The sequence below is a fragment of the Oenanthe melanoleuca genome, chromosome 5, assembly GCF_029582105.1.
Source record: "Oenanthe melanoleuca isolate GR-GAL-2019-014 chromosome 5, OMel1.0, whole genome shotgun sequence".
NCBI classification, from domain to species: Eukaryota; Metazoa; Chordata; class Aves; order Passeriformes; family Muscicapidae; genus Oenanthe; species Oenanthe melanoleuca.
Window position 1 is genome coordinate 16276697 of NC_079339.1, and position 16781 is coordinate 16293477.

A 16781-nucleotide genomic window follows, 5' to 3' on the forward strand; every position below is an offset into this window, starting at 1 on the left:
CCCATTTGGAATATGTGGGTTATCTTCTTTCCAAACAGATGAGTAATTGCCAACTGTCTGCTGGGTACACCCTGGTAATTTGGAGATCACTGTTTATGGACATGATGTTTTTTTAACAAGTCATTCAAACACAGAAGAGAGCTGATACGCAGCAGCCACGGGCACTGGAGTGTCCACATTGTCAAGTCCCAATCCTTGGTTCCTAAGCCTTGTCTAACAGACAGTCTGGTAAAAAGGTTTAATGTAGAATTCATTCTCCCTTTCATATTAGAGACAGATCTGGCTAACTATCCAATATGGCAGACCCAATTCTGGCATGGAATCAATCCTAAAATTTTTGACAGCTTGCTGTCTCACTGTGCCCAGTGAAGCTGGATACAGTAGTGTATCTTGCCCCCAAAATTCGAATTGCTAGCTGCTTTTTTTTCCTGGGAGTTATCTTACAAAGATTATTGCAGTTACAGACATACAGAACACACTTCACACTGGCTTCAAACAAACTGTTTTTGAAAAATACAGACCCAGCATTTCTGTCACCCACAGCAGAAACTGCGAAGCAATTTATTTTCATCAGCTTCATCTTATTAAAAACACTCAACAAAAATGCACTGACACGTTGTATGAAAAATAAAACAAATTGAAAGACAAGGAACATTTACAAGGTTATTCATTTTTTGCTTGCCATCTAGAAGCTCTAGATATAATAATGGAAATGAACAGGGGAGAGCATTTGAAAAAGATTTGTGCCTATGACAAGTCAAGGGACACAGAGAAGCACAAGAGACGATGTATTCTGATCTGACAAAGCCCCCAACGTGACATGAGTGAGAAGGATGACAAGACACATTCCTCAGTGGTTGAGTGCAAGAAAGAAATGCTGTGGGGATCATTCCACAAGCACTACATGCCTAAGCTGCAGCTAGGATTTGTGAGCTCAGGTTGTTATCTGCCAGCCCAATTCCCTCTAGTAACTTCCTAATAAAAACTCTTGTGGGGTTTTTTAGGAGAGCCCCCAACTAGGAGATTTTCTGTTAAACAAGGGCATAATTTAGCATCTGCCCCCATCTTTGTGCAAGCCAACATTCTGCTGGCACATGACATGGCACAGTAGTAGCCCACTTGTTCTTTCCAAACAGGCTGACAAGAAGGGTTTAAACATTTCCAAGTGCTGCATTAGTTGTAAGCACCACTGGACAGCTACACAAATCCCACTAAGTGCTGCATATCTGTATCTACCCATCTGTGGGTGTGTAAGTGTGCCTGACTCCACAGAAGAAGAGAATAAACACTGAAAAGTCAAACAGAAAAGCAAAGGAAAGAAAGAACATTATTTCCTGGGCTGGAAAATAAGGCATACAGACACTACATCTTTCCTGAATCCATGGCATAGAAAAGAATCCAACTCTTCTGTGTTCACATCAGCATCTAAAATTCTTTACTTTGGCAAAGTGCTATAAAATTGGAAGTATGCTAATGCCAGCTCTTGGAGGACCTAGGAGAAGGTAAATAACACATAGCCTGTAGGGGAGAAAAACACTAAGAAGCATTTTCATGAGTCTCCTTCCCTTTTATCTTTCCCAGATAGGACAGGTTTTCACTTCATTATAGTACTACTTCTCCAATTTATTCTAAGCAAGCAAGCAAGTTCCGAAAATCCCAGAACAGTAATCAGAACTTCTCTCCTATTGCATTTAGAGATGAAAAGCAACTTATTGGTGACTGAAGTTTTGGGGCATTTTTTTATCCTGTCTATGTAAAATGGACAGTATCAGTCTTTCTTCCCATTGTAAAAATGTACGAAAACCTGTTCTGTAATAGCCATTGCAAAGAAGTTCAGGGAAAGGAAAGACCCAGTCTGGCTGTCAGTGTGCACACTACATGCTGTGATGATACAGACAGGACCTATGTTAGGACAAAAGACTCTGTAAGAGCACCCAGCTCTCACATTGGATGCTCTGGACACACCCCAACTCTTCCAATCCTTGCATTTCATATGAGAGAAACAACTTTGAACAAGCATTAACCACCTGTTCTTTACTGATAGGGAACTGTGAAGCCAAGTGACTTTTTTAGGGTTACAGTCACCCAGAATTTAGAGGTGGGATTAGCACCTGTGGTCCCTTGTGCCTTCTACTCCATGCTGTCCACATCACCAATTTCCCCTTTGCCTGCTAGGACACTGAAAAAGCCAGAAAACAGCAGGGTTCTGCAACTCAATATGAAACCAAGTGTATGTTAAAAATGAAGTCTCAGTTACTCTTTCCTCTCTGGATATATTCTCTAGGAGGTTGCAAATATTCTCACAGGCCACAGCTCACTTTCATACATACCAAGGTCCACATCTTGTACTATTTTCTCATGTCCCTGCTACAAACTAAACTAAATGAAACTAAAAATCTCTAGTTGAGTTTTAGTGCTTGAAGGAGATAAGACTTTGCTCTTTAAAAGCAAAGATGCTGAATACTAAATACAAGAATAATTGTGTTGATTGGAGAGGAGCAGAGAGATTGCATCCAGCAGCATTCTATCTATTCCCATTGCCATTTTTCCATCTGCATCCCATTATCACCACCTTCTCAATAAAAGATTCTGAGTTCCTAACCTCAAATGACCCACTACATATCATCAGAGATGCAAGCTTATAATAATCCTGGGCTTTTTTCTTTCTTTCTTTTTGGTTCATTTTATTTATTCTTTCAGGAACCAAAATAGTACATCATCAGTTTTCTTCAGCTTCTTTCTGAGGGCTGGTTTTTGCTGTGATGCTTGAGCAGCTTGGATTTCCCATTCCCAAAAGTTGATTTGTGTGTGGGATTGTAAACTGTTTTGTCCCCTTCCTGTCCACTCCCAGCACAGCAAGGACTTCTCCATGATTAGATAGATTAGTGTTGCGTTACACTCCTATCACTTAAAACAGCAAAAAAAAAGACACTTTTCTTGATTATTTCTCCTTTGCATCTGGTGCACCATGCCACAACTGCTTAAAAGGTGCCTTTGCCCATGCCCTAGGGAGCTTTGAGGAATAACTGAGAGCCCTCACTGAGGCAAGGCAGCTACAGGCTACCTCCAAATCAGAACTGTGACTAAAGAAACAGCCTGGCTCTGAGCAATGCCAGGAAGAAGGCTGTTATAGAAACTAGCTGGCACAGACAACACCAGGACCATGCACTACCAGATACTTCTGGCTAAATAACAACAAAAATACCCAAGATGCAAACAAACACACCAGTTATGATCTCTAAAGAAGGAAAAGCTGTCTTTTAGCCAGTAGCAAAAATGGTGTGAAATGCTCAAATTCTTGCCAGATGGGATTGCCTGCAGCAGCCCATTAGTGGGTATGCAGCTCTTGTTTCCCAGGACAATTTACAAGACACTAACAGCTACACCAATTATGTATTTATTATTATAAAAGTGTTAAACGGAGAGATCTCTAGATGAATGCCCATGCTGAAACACAAAGTATTTTAGGTAAGTATTATAAATGCAAAAAATTCAGATTACCAAGAAACTCTCTAATGCTCTAGGAGTGGAAGTCAATTCACACATCTTGTTTTAGTCAGGCAATAGAAGGTTTGTCCATCAGTGCTTGCAATTAGCTGTCTGCTAGGGAAGCAGTTAATAATTTATTTTTATTAAATGATATGACATTTACATATATAAAGGACAACTTTGCTTAACCTAAACAAGTAGGTTTTCAAGTTGGTCTTCTATGTAAGCCTGAATGTACCACTGGGTACCATCACACATCACTGGGCAGTGTCCTAGAGCTTTTAATTATGCCAGAATTTGACTTGATAGCCATGTAGCACTTGTTAGTTTTTAAGATGTACAGCTTCAGACATGCCCTCCAGCAAAATGCAAAACCCAGATGCAGTTATATAGAAAGAGATACACACAAAGACATAAAATATCAGGTTGGAATCTCCATCATAAAGACAGGTAAGTCTTTAGTTCTCTTCTGTCCTGATGTTTGCTGTGCCAACAGCTGTAAAACTCAATCTTAAGTTTTGCCACAGAATGAAACACAAACTGAAATGGCTGTACCACAAATGATAGGGTTGGCACTGCCACAACCTTGAAGAACCATGGGTCATCTCACAAGAAACTGGCTACTCCTTTTGACCAATTAATCTGAGAGCTAGAAAGCTCACTACATTTCAAAGGGTCTGTCTTAGGGATCAACAGACTGACAAATAAAAGCCTCTAGGAGAAAAAAAACCTGGTGATTCTCCTTCCAGGCTGCCACCCTACTTGCAAAATGTCCTTCCATATATGTAAATGGTTAAACATAGACGTGGTGGGGAAGAGGTTAAAAGTTGCCCAGGCTGACATGCTCTGTAGTTCTTTGACAGCTTTTTCTCTGCACTGTTTTCTATTGATTAAATAATCTCTATCAGATATGAAGCCCCTTGTTATTGGCACAGCCTATAAATTATTCAGAAGTTATACAAATTCTTATGGTGGGCATGAATTTTTAAATCCTTATTTGGCACTGGGCCAGGAGCTCTGTATCTTTCCTCCTTGCCTGGGAGAAAATGTGTATGTGTTAGATTTCTGTTTTCTAAAAGACAATTTTAACTCGAGTTTGCATGTTTGAGTGGATATTGTATTTGATCACTGGTTATATTTGAGCATGAACAGGCTGAGGCTTTTGGGGGAAAAAAGGTAGTAAGAGATTATGCTGTTGTACTCTGTACCTTTGATTTGTTTGGGATGAAAGGTGTTTTGAGCAGTGCCCTCATGGTGTGTAGCCATGCATGCCAAGGCACTGCAGCAGCTATCCTATGGGCACATGATATGGAATGGATTTAGCCAGAGGGATCCTCAGCACAGGATGGGCAGAGCTGAGACAACGCCCATCAGGTCACTGCTGCAATTCTGTTAGTGACTGTATACTTCATGGTTTGCTTCTTCAGAGCTGAGTGGCCTTTGCTGTAACAACCATGGCCCAGACACACACAGCACTGCCTAACAAAGTCTAAAAGAGAAGTCAGGCATGAGAATGTACTGTGGCTCTGAAGCAACATCTCACAGAATTGCTCCACTATGGGCCTGCTTTTCCCCAAGCCCAGCATCATGGCCTGGATGGTATCCAAGCACACATGTCAGGCAGTGAGCAGAGGATACAGTCAGGCTTTTGGGTAGAGCTTATTAAGAGTGTGTTGCACAGGGTGTAGCATTAATTCCCACCAGCAGCTCTGCAGGCCCTGCTTTGTGCCAGGCTGGTGTCCCTCTTGTGAGCGGTGACACCCACACCTCTTCCCCAGCTTCTGGCCGGCTCCTCGTCTCCAGGCCCCCCTGAACTCCAAACCTCACGTGCACTGGCTCCACTCCTACCACTGACTGGCTTGCTTCTGGCTACACATGCTTGTAATTCCAGACAGTCCTAAAACAAGTCAACAGCAGAAGGAAAGGGGGTCAAAGTAGCTGTTTACAAATATTTTCCTTAGTTCTAATCAAGGCTCAGGTAGAATCTATTTTGCCTTCCAGTCCTGTTTTATTTTCTTTCCCTGTATTCACAGCACCTGACATCCCACAGCCTCACTCCCAAGGTGCACACCTACCACAAAATTAATTTTCAATGCTGAGCCTTTGGAGCCACTCTGACTTTCTGAACTCTCCTTCTGCCTTTAGACAGGTTTCCCTGAAGATGGATTGAATGCCAAAGTCTTGGCCTACCACTACCAAGAACATACAGAACCTTTTTTTACCTCTTTTGTCCATCCTCTGGCATCTCCCAATTAGTTTTCAACAAAAATAAACAGAATAACAGAAGAACTCTGCAGGAGAGGACAGGCAGCACAAAGGCCTCTGCAGACACCACCAGAGCTGTGAGTCCTTGACTCCTGCTGCCACCTGATTTTGTATGAGCCAGAAACGTGAGTTGTGCACAGCTAGGAGGACGTTTTAATTTTCTTATCTGGCTCATTGTGATGTACTTTCATCTCTGAAATTAGGAGGTGGTATGTTGTGTACATTGCAATGAAATTTGGGCACTTGCCCAGTGATAGCATTGTAGTGATGAAAGATGAGAAAGGCACTTATATTTGAAAAAGGTGCTGAGGAATGCATGGCACACTTCAGAGAACAATTGTCTGGTGTCCACTCCTCCTCTCAAAACAGATTCCTGCTTAAAATGCTGATCAAACCGGATGACACAGAGATGTCAAATAAATGCTGCCACAAAATTTGATATTTGAAATTTTAAATGTGAAGATTTAAAAATCATTCAGCATAAATCTACACATATATACACAAATATCTGTATGCATCTTGACACAGAAATTTACAGATACATATACAAACATCAGTGGAAAAGGAATCAAGGAATATCAGTATTACCATCTGAAATAAAAGGGCATAGAGTGATCCTAGTACATATTTTTTTTTCTATTTTACTTCTCACTAAGCCCCTGACAGCTGAAACTAAATAGTTAATCAAATGAGATCAAAACATATAATGCCACCCCGGTTGGGAGTTGTGGAACAGAACTGTATCCCCTCTGGAGAGGGAAGTTCCATCTCCTGTGGACTGTCTGATGGCCCTTAGCTTGCCATGCTAACTGCTTCTCCAGCAGGGAACAGCTGCTTTTATGTGTAGAGTCAGCTCAGGAAAGACCTGAGAAATGGGGATCATTCCCCAGGTTCACACAGCTCATCTGCAATGCAGAAATTACTGAAGGAGTCTGTCCCTCCAGTTGTATTACAGAACACACCAAAATTTTATTATTATCTGTTACTGCCTTGCTCCTTCTTGTAGTACATGTCCCATCCTGAAAGTGTTCAAGTTCAGCTTGACTAGCAGCAACCTGGTCTAATCAAAGGGTTCCCTGCCCATGGCAGGGAAAGGGTGGAACTGGATGATGTTTAAGGTCCCTTCCAACCTAATGCATTCTGTGATGATTCTGTGATTCGTATTTCCCTAAAATTCCTGTCTATCTGCACTTCCTTAGCCAAACTGACTGGTAAACATACAAGTTTTGGTAGCCCACTGATCATTCCCCATACCAGGCCACTTTGATTCATTTTCATCTTTAAAAAAGGGAGGATGAACCCTTGTCCTGGCTGTTTTGTCTATTGACATTATATGATGGGAGAGAGGCATTGATTGTCTATAGCTATTTCTAAATTATCTATTACTGTGGACTCCCAATCTTGCTTGAAGGCCATCAGTGTGATCATACAACAAATATGAAATAACTCAACTGTCAGTAATATTGCTTGTTTAGCCAACACAATATATATCTGAGGCTGTATGTCACTTATAGACAGCCACAGTGCTGCTGTGTTTTTCCCCCCATACCTAGACATGTAGTCCACTGTCTTACTAAATAAGACAACTCAAAATGATGGATAAAGAGATAGAATAATAGATTTCATAGCTATCTCCACCTCTCCAATTATCTTGGCAGAAGGAATCCTACCAAAATAAACAGAAAAAGACTGCTTGGCTAACACACATATGCAAACAGATTTTTATTATTATTTTTTAAAACTCATTCTCAGTGTTAAATAAACTGTGGAAAAAGGATTTGATTCATGGTGGCATTAGGAATCTACTCAACCAAAGCCCCTTGTCACAAATTAAATCATAAACTAAAAGTCAAACATGATTTGTGAAATTAACAGTTATTGAGGAAATGTTCCCCAGTGCTGCATTGTGATTAGTCTCTGGCTTCTGAAATATCACCCATAATTCATGAGCTTCTCTGAAACCATGCCACTACTGCTAGTGCTGGGATGGCATGCATGATGGAAAGGTGCAGCCACAACCAGGGAGCAATCCCTTTCCTGATGCTGGTGAGAACCAGAGGTCACTGTGTCTTATTACTTGGGAAGGTACATGCATAGATGCTTCTCAGCCCCCACGCACTTGTAACACCTCACCCCTCCACAGGCACTCTCTTCCACCTCTCAGATTTATCAAAGGCCACAGCTGTTTCTAATTTTGAACACGGAGGCTTGGCAGAAGCTCTACATTGTGCCCTTTCTTTAAAATAGAGACTAATAAAAAATGAAACTTAATTAACAGCCATTGGTTCTTTCAGAGTCAGTCTCTTTCAGCAGAGGGATTTGGTGCCTTTGCAGGGGATGCAGACAGCTTAATCTTAGAGGCAGAGGAGCTCCAGCACAAAGCAGACTTAGTGATTGTTAAAGGCTAAATGGTCATTGTAAAAGTATGCTGTAGAGCCCAACGTTTCTTAGAAGCCAGGATATTCAGATACAGCTTAAAGATATGGGATGCTTTTCTTTTCAAGGTGATTTTCATCATGAAGACATTTTCCTGCCAATAAATGCAATATTTTTTTGGAAATAATAGTGTAACACAATTCCCACTTCTCTAAGCACCAGATATTTTTCACAGGGAACAAAATAGCCCCCGAGTCTTATGGGTTAAAGAAGGAAAGCTCAGCTTCTGGCTTCACAGGCATTCAAGAAGAAAGCTTCAGCACCTCTACAGCTCATCCTCTTGTAGCCCTTCTTCTGTATGTATTCATATATTGCCACCACTGCCATCACCAGCAGTTTGCTCTGTTCATGTGAGTGTGTACTTGTGTGTGTTTATCTCGGGTTACACAACACAGAAACTAAAATCACAAACTAGAACATTCCCTCTTTTTTAACAAAAAAAGGGGTTTCATCCTCTTTTTAACCTGAATATAGAGAAAATATCCTCTGTCTCTCTTTTCAGGATTAAAGGAGAATGTACTCCCTCTAAAGCCTGATTTCCCTTTGCTGCCTGTCTGCACACAGAGCAGGCTGTGTTGGATCTGGGCTCTGTCCTCATCTGCAGCAAAGGGTTTCATGGAGCCATGACCATTTATGCCACTGAGGACAAAGCATTCAGCATGCAGCTCTGAAAACATCTGAGCCAGCCTCCACCCAGCTCTTTCTGGCAACTGCATTCCACCACGGATGGCAGGCTCTGCCCCAAAGGAGGAGGGGGAATCCAAAGGAAATTACTGCCTGCTTTACTAAGCTAACCCTTAGGCAGGGTTCGCTTCTCCGAACAGGAATTCATTGCTCCAGTAACAAGACTGGATGAATAGTCCATGAGGGACTGTTACCTCCATTCAACACACTTTCCTTGGATAAACAGTCATTCCTTTCTTGTGTTGAGACACTAAAAAGAGGTCAGTGGATGGTGGCTTTTAAAAATGGTTTAATCTTTTTCAACCACTCTCTTCTACCTGTAGTAACTTGTAAAAAAACTGGAAAGAGCAGAGTTCCCTACTGGGTTACCCTTTTCTATTTGGAGAACATTGATTTTTTTTCCTGTTGTGCCAAGATTAATGCGGCCTGTTTGTTTGACAATGGATACAATGCATTTAGTGCCCAAAATCAAGCTAAAGTGATTGTCTGTGGTCAACATCCCTATCTGGCACTGGTGATGATCTGGAAAAAAAAAATCTTAAAAAAAAACTTTGCTACATAACTGTCACCATCAGGGAATTACAGTGGCCCTTAAAACCAAAATCTATTGCTGATGGGACAAATTTTAAACACTTTTAGTGAGAGTTGAGGGTTTCAATGAAAACAGTTAGACAAAGGAGGTTATCCAAATTATCCACTCTAAGTCTGCTGCAGCTTTGATTCAAAATGGTTCTAGATCTTACAGGTACAAACCTTCCTTCTCTCTTGCTATTTTAGAGAAAAAATTGGTTTGTCCTCTTTCTTCTATTTTATTTAAGAAAAGAAACAGCATATAAGTTTCTTGTAAGTAAAGGCTCACTCCAAGAAAGATATTGAGGTGCTGGAGAATGTCCAGGGAAGGACAATGAAGGGTCTAGGGCCCAAGTCCTGTGAGGAGTGGCTGAAAGAGTTGGTATGTTTGGCCTGGAGAAAAGCAGGCTCAGGGGGATCTTACCACTCTGCACAACTTGCTGAAAGAAGGCTGTAGCCAGGTGGGGGTCAGTCTTCTGTACCAGTTAAAAGTGACAGGAAGAGAGGAAATGACCTTAAATTGCACCAGGGAAGGTTTGGATTGGATATTAGGAACAATTTCTTCACTGAAAGAGTGGTCAGGCATTGAAACAGGCTGTCCAGGGAAATGGTGGAAACATCATTCCTGGAAGTGTTCAAAAACCCTGTGGATGTGGCACTTGGGGACATGATTTAGTGGTGAATATGGTGAGTGACAGTAGGTAAATGGTTGGACAATGATAAATTTTCCAACCTTAATGATTCTATGATTCTGTGAAAGTACAGAAAAGAACATGAGAAAAGCCAGGGAAATAATGAGTGTTCATTCCTCATCCAAATACCAAATATCACACAGACACCAGCAGAGGGTGAAAACACACCTGTTCCATTCCTTCAGAAATCTCCCTCCCTTCCTCCCTCCCTCCCTCCCTATTTTCCTCCTTCCCTTCCCTTTCCTCTGGCAAAAGCCAGTAATACCTACAAATATTTTTTGTTTTCATAAACGTCATGCAGCTTTAAAACATGGGGATGTTCTATCAACTTCAGGATGGCTATTTCCCGCTCCACCTGGAAGAAACAAAAAGAAACAGAGAAGATTAGAAGCTTGGTTTTATAATACAGTAGGTATTGTTACATATTTTTTCCCATTTATCCATTTTCCACTCCTCTTCATATGCAGAGGATATGGAAAATTGTAACAATTGTATCTTATTTAGCACTTACATAATTTAAGAAAAATTCAATTTATTCAGCTTTAGTACTTCCTGTCCTGCAGAACCAAAAACCAGCAAAATTTCAAGGTTGAAAGAAAAGTCTCAAATATACCAAAGAAGTGGGAGTTACATGACCATTCAAGGCTGTTCCTGCCTCACAATCCAAAACTAATGACATGTTGTCAAAGTACAGAAACTCTAAGATGCCATGTAGAGCTCTCCTGACCTCCCACAGCCACAGGTGTGGCTGCTCTACAAACTGTATACTCAATTAATATTAGAAAATCCCTATCCTGAAGAACTTGCCATGCATGTGGGGGAGAAGATATACAACAGTGTGATTTTATAGCTCCAGAACTGAGGCGCAGAAAGGGAAAGAAATACAAGAAGTGACATAAGAAGTAGAAGGCACAACAAGAAATTAAAGCAGATTACTGGAGATGCAGTGCTCAGAGCCTTAGGCACAAGCCTGTGCTTTCCCTCAATTCCCAGTCTGCCCAAGTGTGGCTACTTCCAAGAGCATATTTTCAATGCTGAGTTAACAAGTTGTGACTAAGTCCCTGTAATCAGTGCAAGCCCTGTTCTCACCCAAAATTCCTATCGTGACCACTAAGGGTATTCATTAGAGATGGAGCCAGTGCAATTCCTCAGCTGTTAGCAAAATTGCTCTGCTGCTCAAAACCACACTGTAACTGCTCTGATTTGACCTAGGCTAAGTCCAAGGGAGCTAATGCAGCACTGTGGGGACTTTGGACATGTGAAATAAATTCTGCAACAAGATGCAGTCTAAGCATTGCACAGTCAGGCATGCCAAATTTCAAGGAATCCACAAAGGCAGGAAAAAGACCTAAAGAAGCAAAGAAGGACAACCAGGTAGGATTTCTTCCAGTCCTTTAAATAACTGATTGTCCTGGAGCTGCTATACTGACAAACAAACCATGAACAAACTACAAAACCATCCCTTAATGTTTCCCCTGCAGGGATCAGATGAGTAATTAGGAACTTGCCCCAGTACATCTTAGTTCTTGATGTCCTTTAACTTCCTGAGAGAACATCTTGCTAAGCCTGAACACAGACAACTTTACCTGCATGCTAGTAAGATACTCTGCAGGAAATCAGAAAGTGGTAGTTTGCAGCACTGAGCAGAGGAGGATTTCCCAGCCTGTTGGCTATCACCCCTGGCTATCAACCTTCTCTTCCTTTATAGCACCACATAAAAACAGCAAAAGCAACTTCTGCACTACATCATCCTTAGCCTTCCTTATATACCAGGATGGAAGAAAGTATTTTTGTACATGTGCCAATCTCAGTCTTTCAAAGACACTTATTCCTTCCTGTAGAGTCAAAAGTCATCTGAGAGATTCCACTTCCACACTTGGGATCTCTGAAAATAGCTCCTTCAGAGAAGTGGGGAATGCATTTAAACATGTATGTACACAGTTCAGCACTGCCAGAACTGCTAGGAATTCAGTGATACACAGTGCTTGATGGTGACAACTCTGTGGGTGTTAACTTACTCATGACCAGCACTCTGATGAAAGCTACTTATACAAACAGGAAACAAAAGCTGGGTAGATTTCAACTGTTCAGCTATTTTACCACAGACCTAGGGGGTAGCTAGTTTATTCAATTTTTGCCTCCTCTTCAGAAAGACCTGTTACTCTTCTCTCTTACAAGATATGCACTGATATTTGCAGAGGGCTTGTTCAGTCCTATAATTGATAAAAGTTGGATTTGCTTCAAAAATAAGGAAAAACAAAACAGAAGAAGCACCCACTCTCTCAACATTCTCCCAACAGTACTGAGATTTACCATCAGTAACATGTACTGCAGCTGCTCAGAAACTGTGACTCCAACAAAATTACTTTTGGATGGGGAAGAACAGGTATTTCATGGAGAATGTGACCAGTGCACCAGCTATGACAAGGATAATCACACCCCAGTCTTCCTCCTGGGGATATCATGCCCATGAAAAATAAAACTCCCTGCAGATGGGCTGTGTAACTGCATTGGTGATTCATTTTAGAGAAACCTCTCAGTTGGTTCAGTGGCAACGTAAGTTCAGATCAGTGAGTGATGGATGGCAGCATCTGGTCAGGGTCCTGCTTGGTTACTGTCCTAAAGCATAAGTAGAGGCAGTGACTACCACCTGGAGGAGGGAATTCAGCTACAGCACCGTGTGGCCTATGTTTGGTAACAGACAATCAGAACAGAAAGGCAACATCTACTTACGACCTACAGATTTACTCTAGGAACCAACTGAAAAGAATTAACCCAAGTTGCTTTACTTTCATCATAAGTGTGTGAGTGTAGAAGGTTCTAGGCATATTTTTAAATTCCTGGGAACTAAATCCTAAGAGGAAATATAGTTTTGGAGGTCTCAATTTCAAGCCAGGTATGTAGAGAGCATCTGTCTTGATGTGCCTGGCAGCATTTGACTGCAGTGTGCTCAGTGCAGTGGTGTGTTGTCTGTGCCACTCAGCTTTCCAGAGTCTGCTACCTCTTCTATCTGTAAACCAAGGACAATCTCATCTACTCATCTCAATTAAGACTTTCAAGTAATGCCCTTCAGTTGAAGGGCATTTATGAAGGAAAAATGTCATCACTCATACACTCGTACTTCTCATAGTCCAGGACTTTGCCCCATGTAGAGGCACAAGACATTAATGGTTGTATTACTTTAGGTTATAGAGATTCCTAGTTCTCTAAACAGCAGTCTGATAAAGCTCATCCTCAAAAAATCTTATAAAAATCTGTCCTGCCTCTTTTTCCTTTTAAAGCAAAACAAGAGTTCAGAGAAATATGCAACAGATCACCTTCTCAGAATTACTACTGCAGTCAGTACTGATGGGTGACTCCCCTGGATCCTGTTAATTTTTTATATCCCTAAAAGAAGCCAGTGATTGATCCTGGTTGGACACAGACTGTAGATCTCAATAGCGATGTCCCTGATGCACAGCTCAGGAGGACCTAGCACCATCATGCCACTAGGCAAGGAGAGGTATCTGAACTCACTGACAAAATAAGAGAGGCCAGAAATAGCATGGAGCTTTGCCTTCCTCCCCAGAGCTTTGCCAGCCCCTGGCATGCCTTTTTTTGCACAGCTCTGTGTTTGCAAGCCATGGAATGCTGTCCAGCTCCAAGCTGGCAAGGACAGGGGAGAGGAGAAACCCTGCAGGGGTGTTTGCTTTAATGCACATGCAATTATCAGAAAGCAGGGCAAGCTCAGAATAGCCTGTCTAGGGAGGCTCAGAGCCTGTGATAAACAGGAAACATGGAGAGACATTTGCCTAATGGTTAAAAGAGAAAGGAATAAAGCAAAGCTTTTCCGTTGCATGAACACTGGGTCACATCACAGGATCCCAACTAAAGCCAGGGTTGCCTCATGCCATGGTGGGCTACTGACAGTGCCTTGAAACAGGGAAAAATAGCTGTGAAAGGCTGTGCAGGGCAAAAGGAGATACATTGGTAACAGAGGCTCTAAAATGTGTGCAGGAGGCTGATTTGAGAGGATACTCCAGTGATTCAGCTAATGACAAAGTGCAACATGGGGGCAACACGACCCTTAGAGGAATCATGCAATACTTCGCAGCCCTCTCCTCCCTCTCCTCTGTCATTCTCCCCTAGAAGGAAATCACATCTCTCTGGTTTAAGTCCATCTTGTCAGCAAATTTGCACTGGCAACAAGTGCTCTGCTCTCTTGCCTTTTGAGTCAGGCACACAGGGTGTTAATTTATTTAGAAGGCAAGGAGGGCAGGTTAAGGGAGCCTGATAGTTTGTCTCAGTGAAGAAGGAAGTTTCCTTTTCTCTTGCATTCATTAGCTCTGTAACTATTGGGTCACTCATGACCCACTCTGCTACTTGAAAAACTGAGGCTCAAAGCTGTCTCACATTATCAGGCTGTATTTTATCTGCCAAAACTGTGCAAGCACTATGCAACAACCATTGCTAGCAGTTTCTCAAAGTACATCTACATGCAAAAAGCTGGGGGACAGCAGATGACATTTCTCCTCGGAAACTCTGAAGCTCACCAGCAGCACACCAGAAAGCCCTCTCTTTCTCCATTAGCATCAGTTCCCATATGGCTCAAAATGCTGGCTTGAGAAGGAATTCCAGAGCTGCAGAATTGGTGAAGGGCAGCAAAGCCTTACAGGATGCAAACATGTGATGCTGTTTTCTCAGAACTCACAGAACAAAATGGTGCAGGAAAGGAAGGTGAAAGTCAAGCTCTCTCTAATGCTGATCTTGCTTTGAGGTAACTAATGAAATACTTTTCAAAACTCACAGCTGTCCCTCAGTTACAAGAAACTCATCCAGGACATGACCTTTTCTGAATTCAGAATCTTCTACACTCAGAATGAACTTCAAAGGATGCAGAGATTTGGCTGCTTATCCAACTCCTCAGGCTAGAAATCAGGTTGGAAACCTTATACCAGAGCACCTACTTTCTCCAGTGTCTGGCCTGCTGTGCAGTAATTTCCATTTCCATGATGAGGGCACAGAAAGCAGAGTAAATCACTCTGGCATTTCACTGAGTTGAAGAGGCAAAACCAAAGGCATCTCATAGGAGGGAACTAATATTAGGTTCTCTGAAAAGCCCATATTCCTGCCATAGCAGAAATATCACAGCAAAACACCTGAGGTTTTATTAATTTGGTACTTATGCTTTCATGTTATATGGGACTGAAAGTTAAAAATGGTGAAAAATGCCTGGCTTTGGTGAAGACTGTTTAGGTCACCTGTTCACTCTTGCCCATAATGACAAAAATAGGCTACTCCTGAAATCAGAAGAGAACATCATTAAAGCAGAAATGGCTTTATAAAACAAGTAACTGCAGGCCCATTACGCCCTGTAGGGTCATCACTGCTGTGATGGGACATCATTCCTCCAAACAGATTAAGCCATTACCAGATCTAAGCAATACCAAAACATCTAATGCATGATATCAGTTGTATTCACAATTTCTATGGGATCATAAATAGAGTTGAAGTGGAAAAAATACCAGGGTTTAAATGATTAAACATTAAAGTATCTTCCTCTGCAGCTCTGAATTTGGCTGAGTTTTTGCTTAAAATGACCTTTCATTACCTTTATCCAAAACCTATTTAGTAGTCTATTATGAATGCAAATAGAGAACCATGGAAGTTGTGCATCTATGAGTAGTATTTCTTGCTGCTATCGTAGCCATTAACCTCACATTTCTGAATATACTAAGCCAGATTCAAAATGTATTGAAGTCAACAAAAGACATCAATTGACTTAAGTGGGATTTGAATCAGACCTTCTAATGATCATTAAGTGGTATCTGGAAGAAATCTTCTATTACACAATTTTGACTAATTAAATGTTTTAACATGAATTCAGGTTTTCTGTTAAGTACTAGTAATTACAAAAAGATTTTACAAAAAGTAGCTAAATGAGGGGGGAAACTAGACTTAGATCTCCACAGAATCAGACAGCTAGACAATGATTTATAAAATACTTACAACAAACAGACAAAATTACTGGAAAGCTGAGCAATTCCTCATTTTTCTAAGGGCTGTATTATGGGCTCATTCCACCACAATTTTTGTTTGCATATGTGCTTCTCAAAGCTATTTCCCCATAAACAAAAATGAAAATAGGTATGTGTGAAAGACAAGTGAGATGCATATTTGATTTTAAAATTTGCATGTGCAGACATCTATACCATGAAGCTTTAGGAGGGAAATTTGCTTTCCACAAACTAGTATTATACCAAAATGTCAGTTTCTGCTTGTCTTTTTCCACAGTCCCATCAAAACTGCAACTCTTAAAGCTCCACTGAATTTCAAAACTTAGCATAAAGTCTGATGAAGTTGACTGGATGGATACTGTGTTAATTTTCTTGGAAATCTTTTCTGCTGTTGCCACTGCACCTCCACAACAGATTTGTGGACTGGCCTGACACATAGATTCCAACCTACAGGTTATCCAGCCATGGAAAATCCTACCAGGAACGTCACGGTTTAACTCTGTAATTAACACCTGCTGTGTTCCTCAAGGCTCTGCCATCAGCTCCCGAGTAAATATGGCACTTTGACTTATCTGCAGCGTATGCTGCTTTAAGAAGCATCACGGCTTCATGCAAGAGACACTGATGGGAGCTGACAAGGAGTGGATTT

At 41.4% G+C, this 16781-nt stretch overlaps 1 protein-coding gene across 1 annotated transcript in view; it reads right to left on the bottom strand.

Moving 5' to 3' along the window:
- The window catches only part of BRSK2 (BR serine/threonine kinase 2), a 302815-nt gene that overhangs the window by 93427 nt on the left and 192607 nt on the right, over positions 1-16781 (bottom strand). Inside the window, 1 exon segment of the mRNA XM_056493648.1 lies at positions 10406-10491. Within this exon segment, the coding sequence (XP_056349623.1) occupies positions 10406-10491 (86 nt within the window).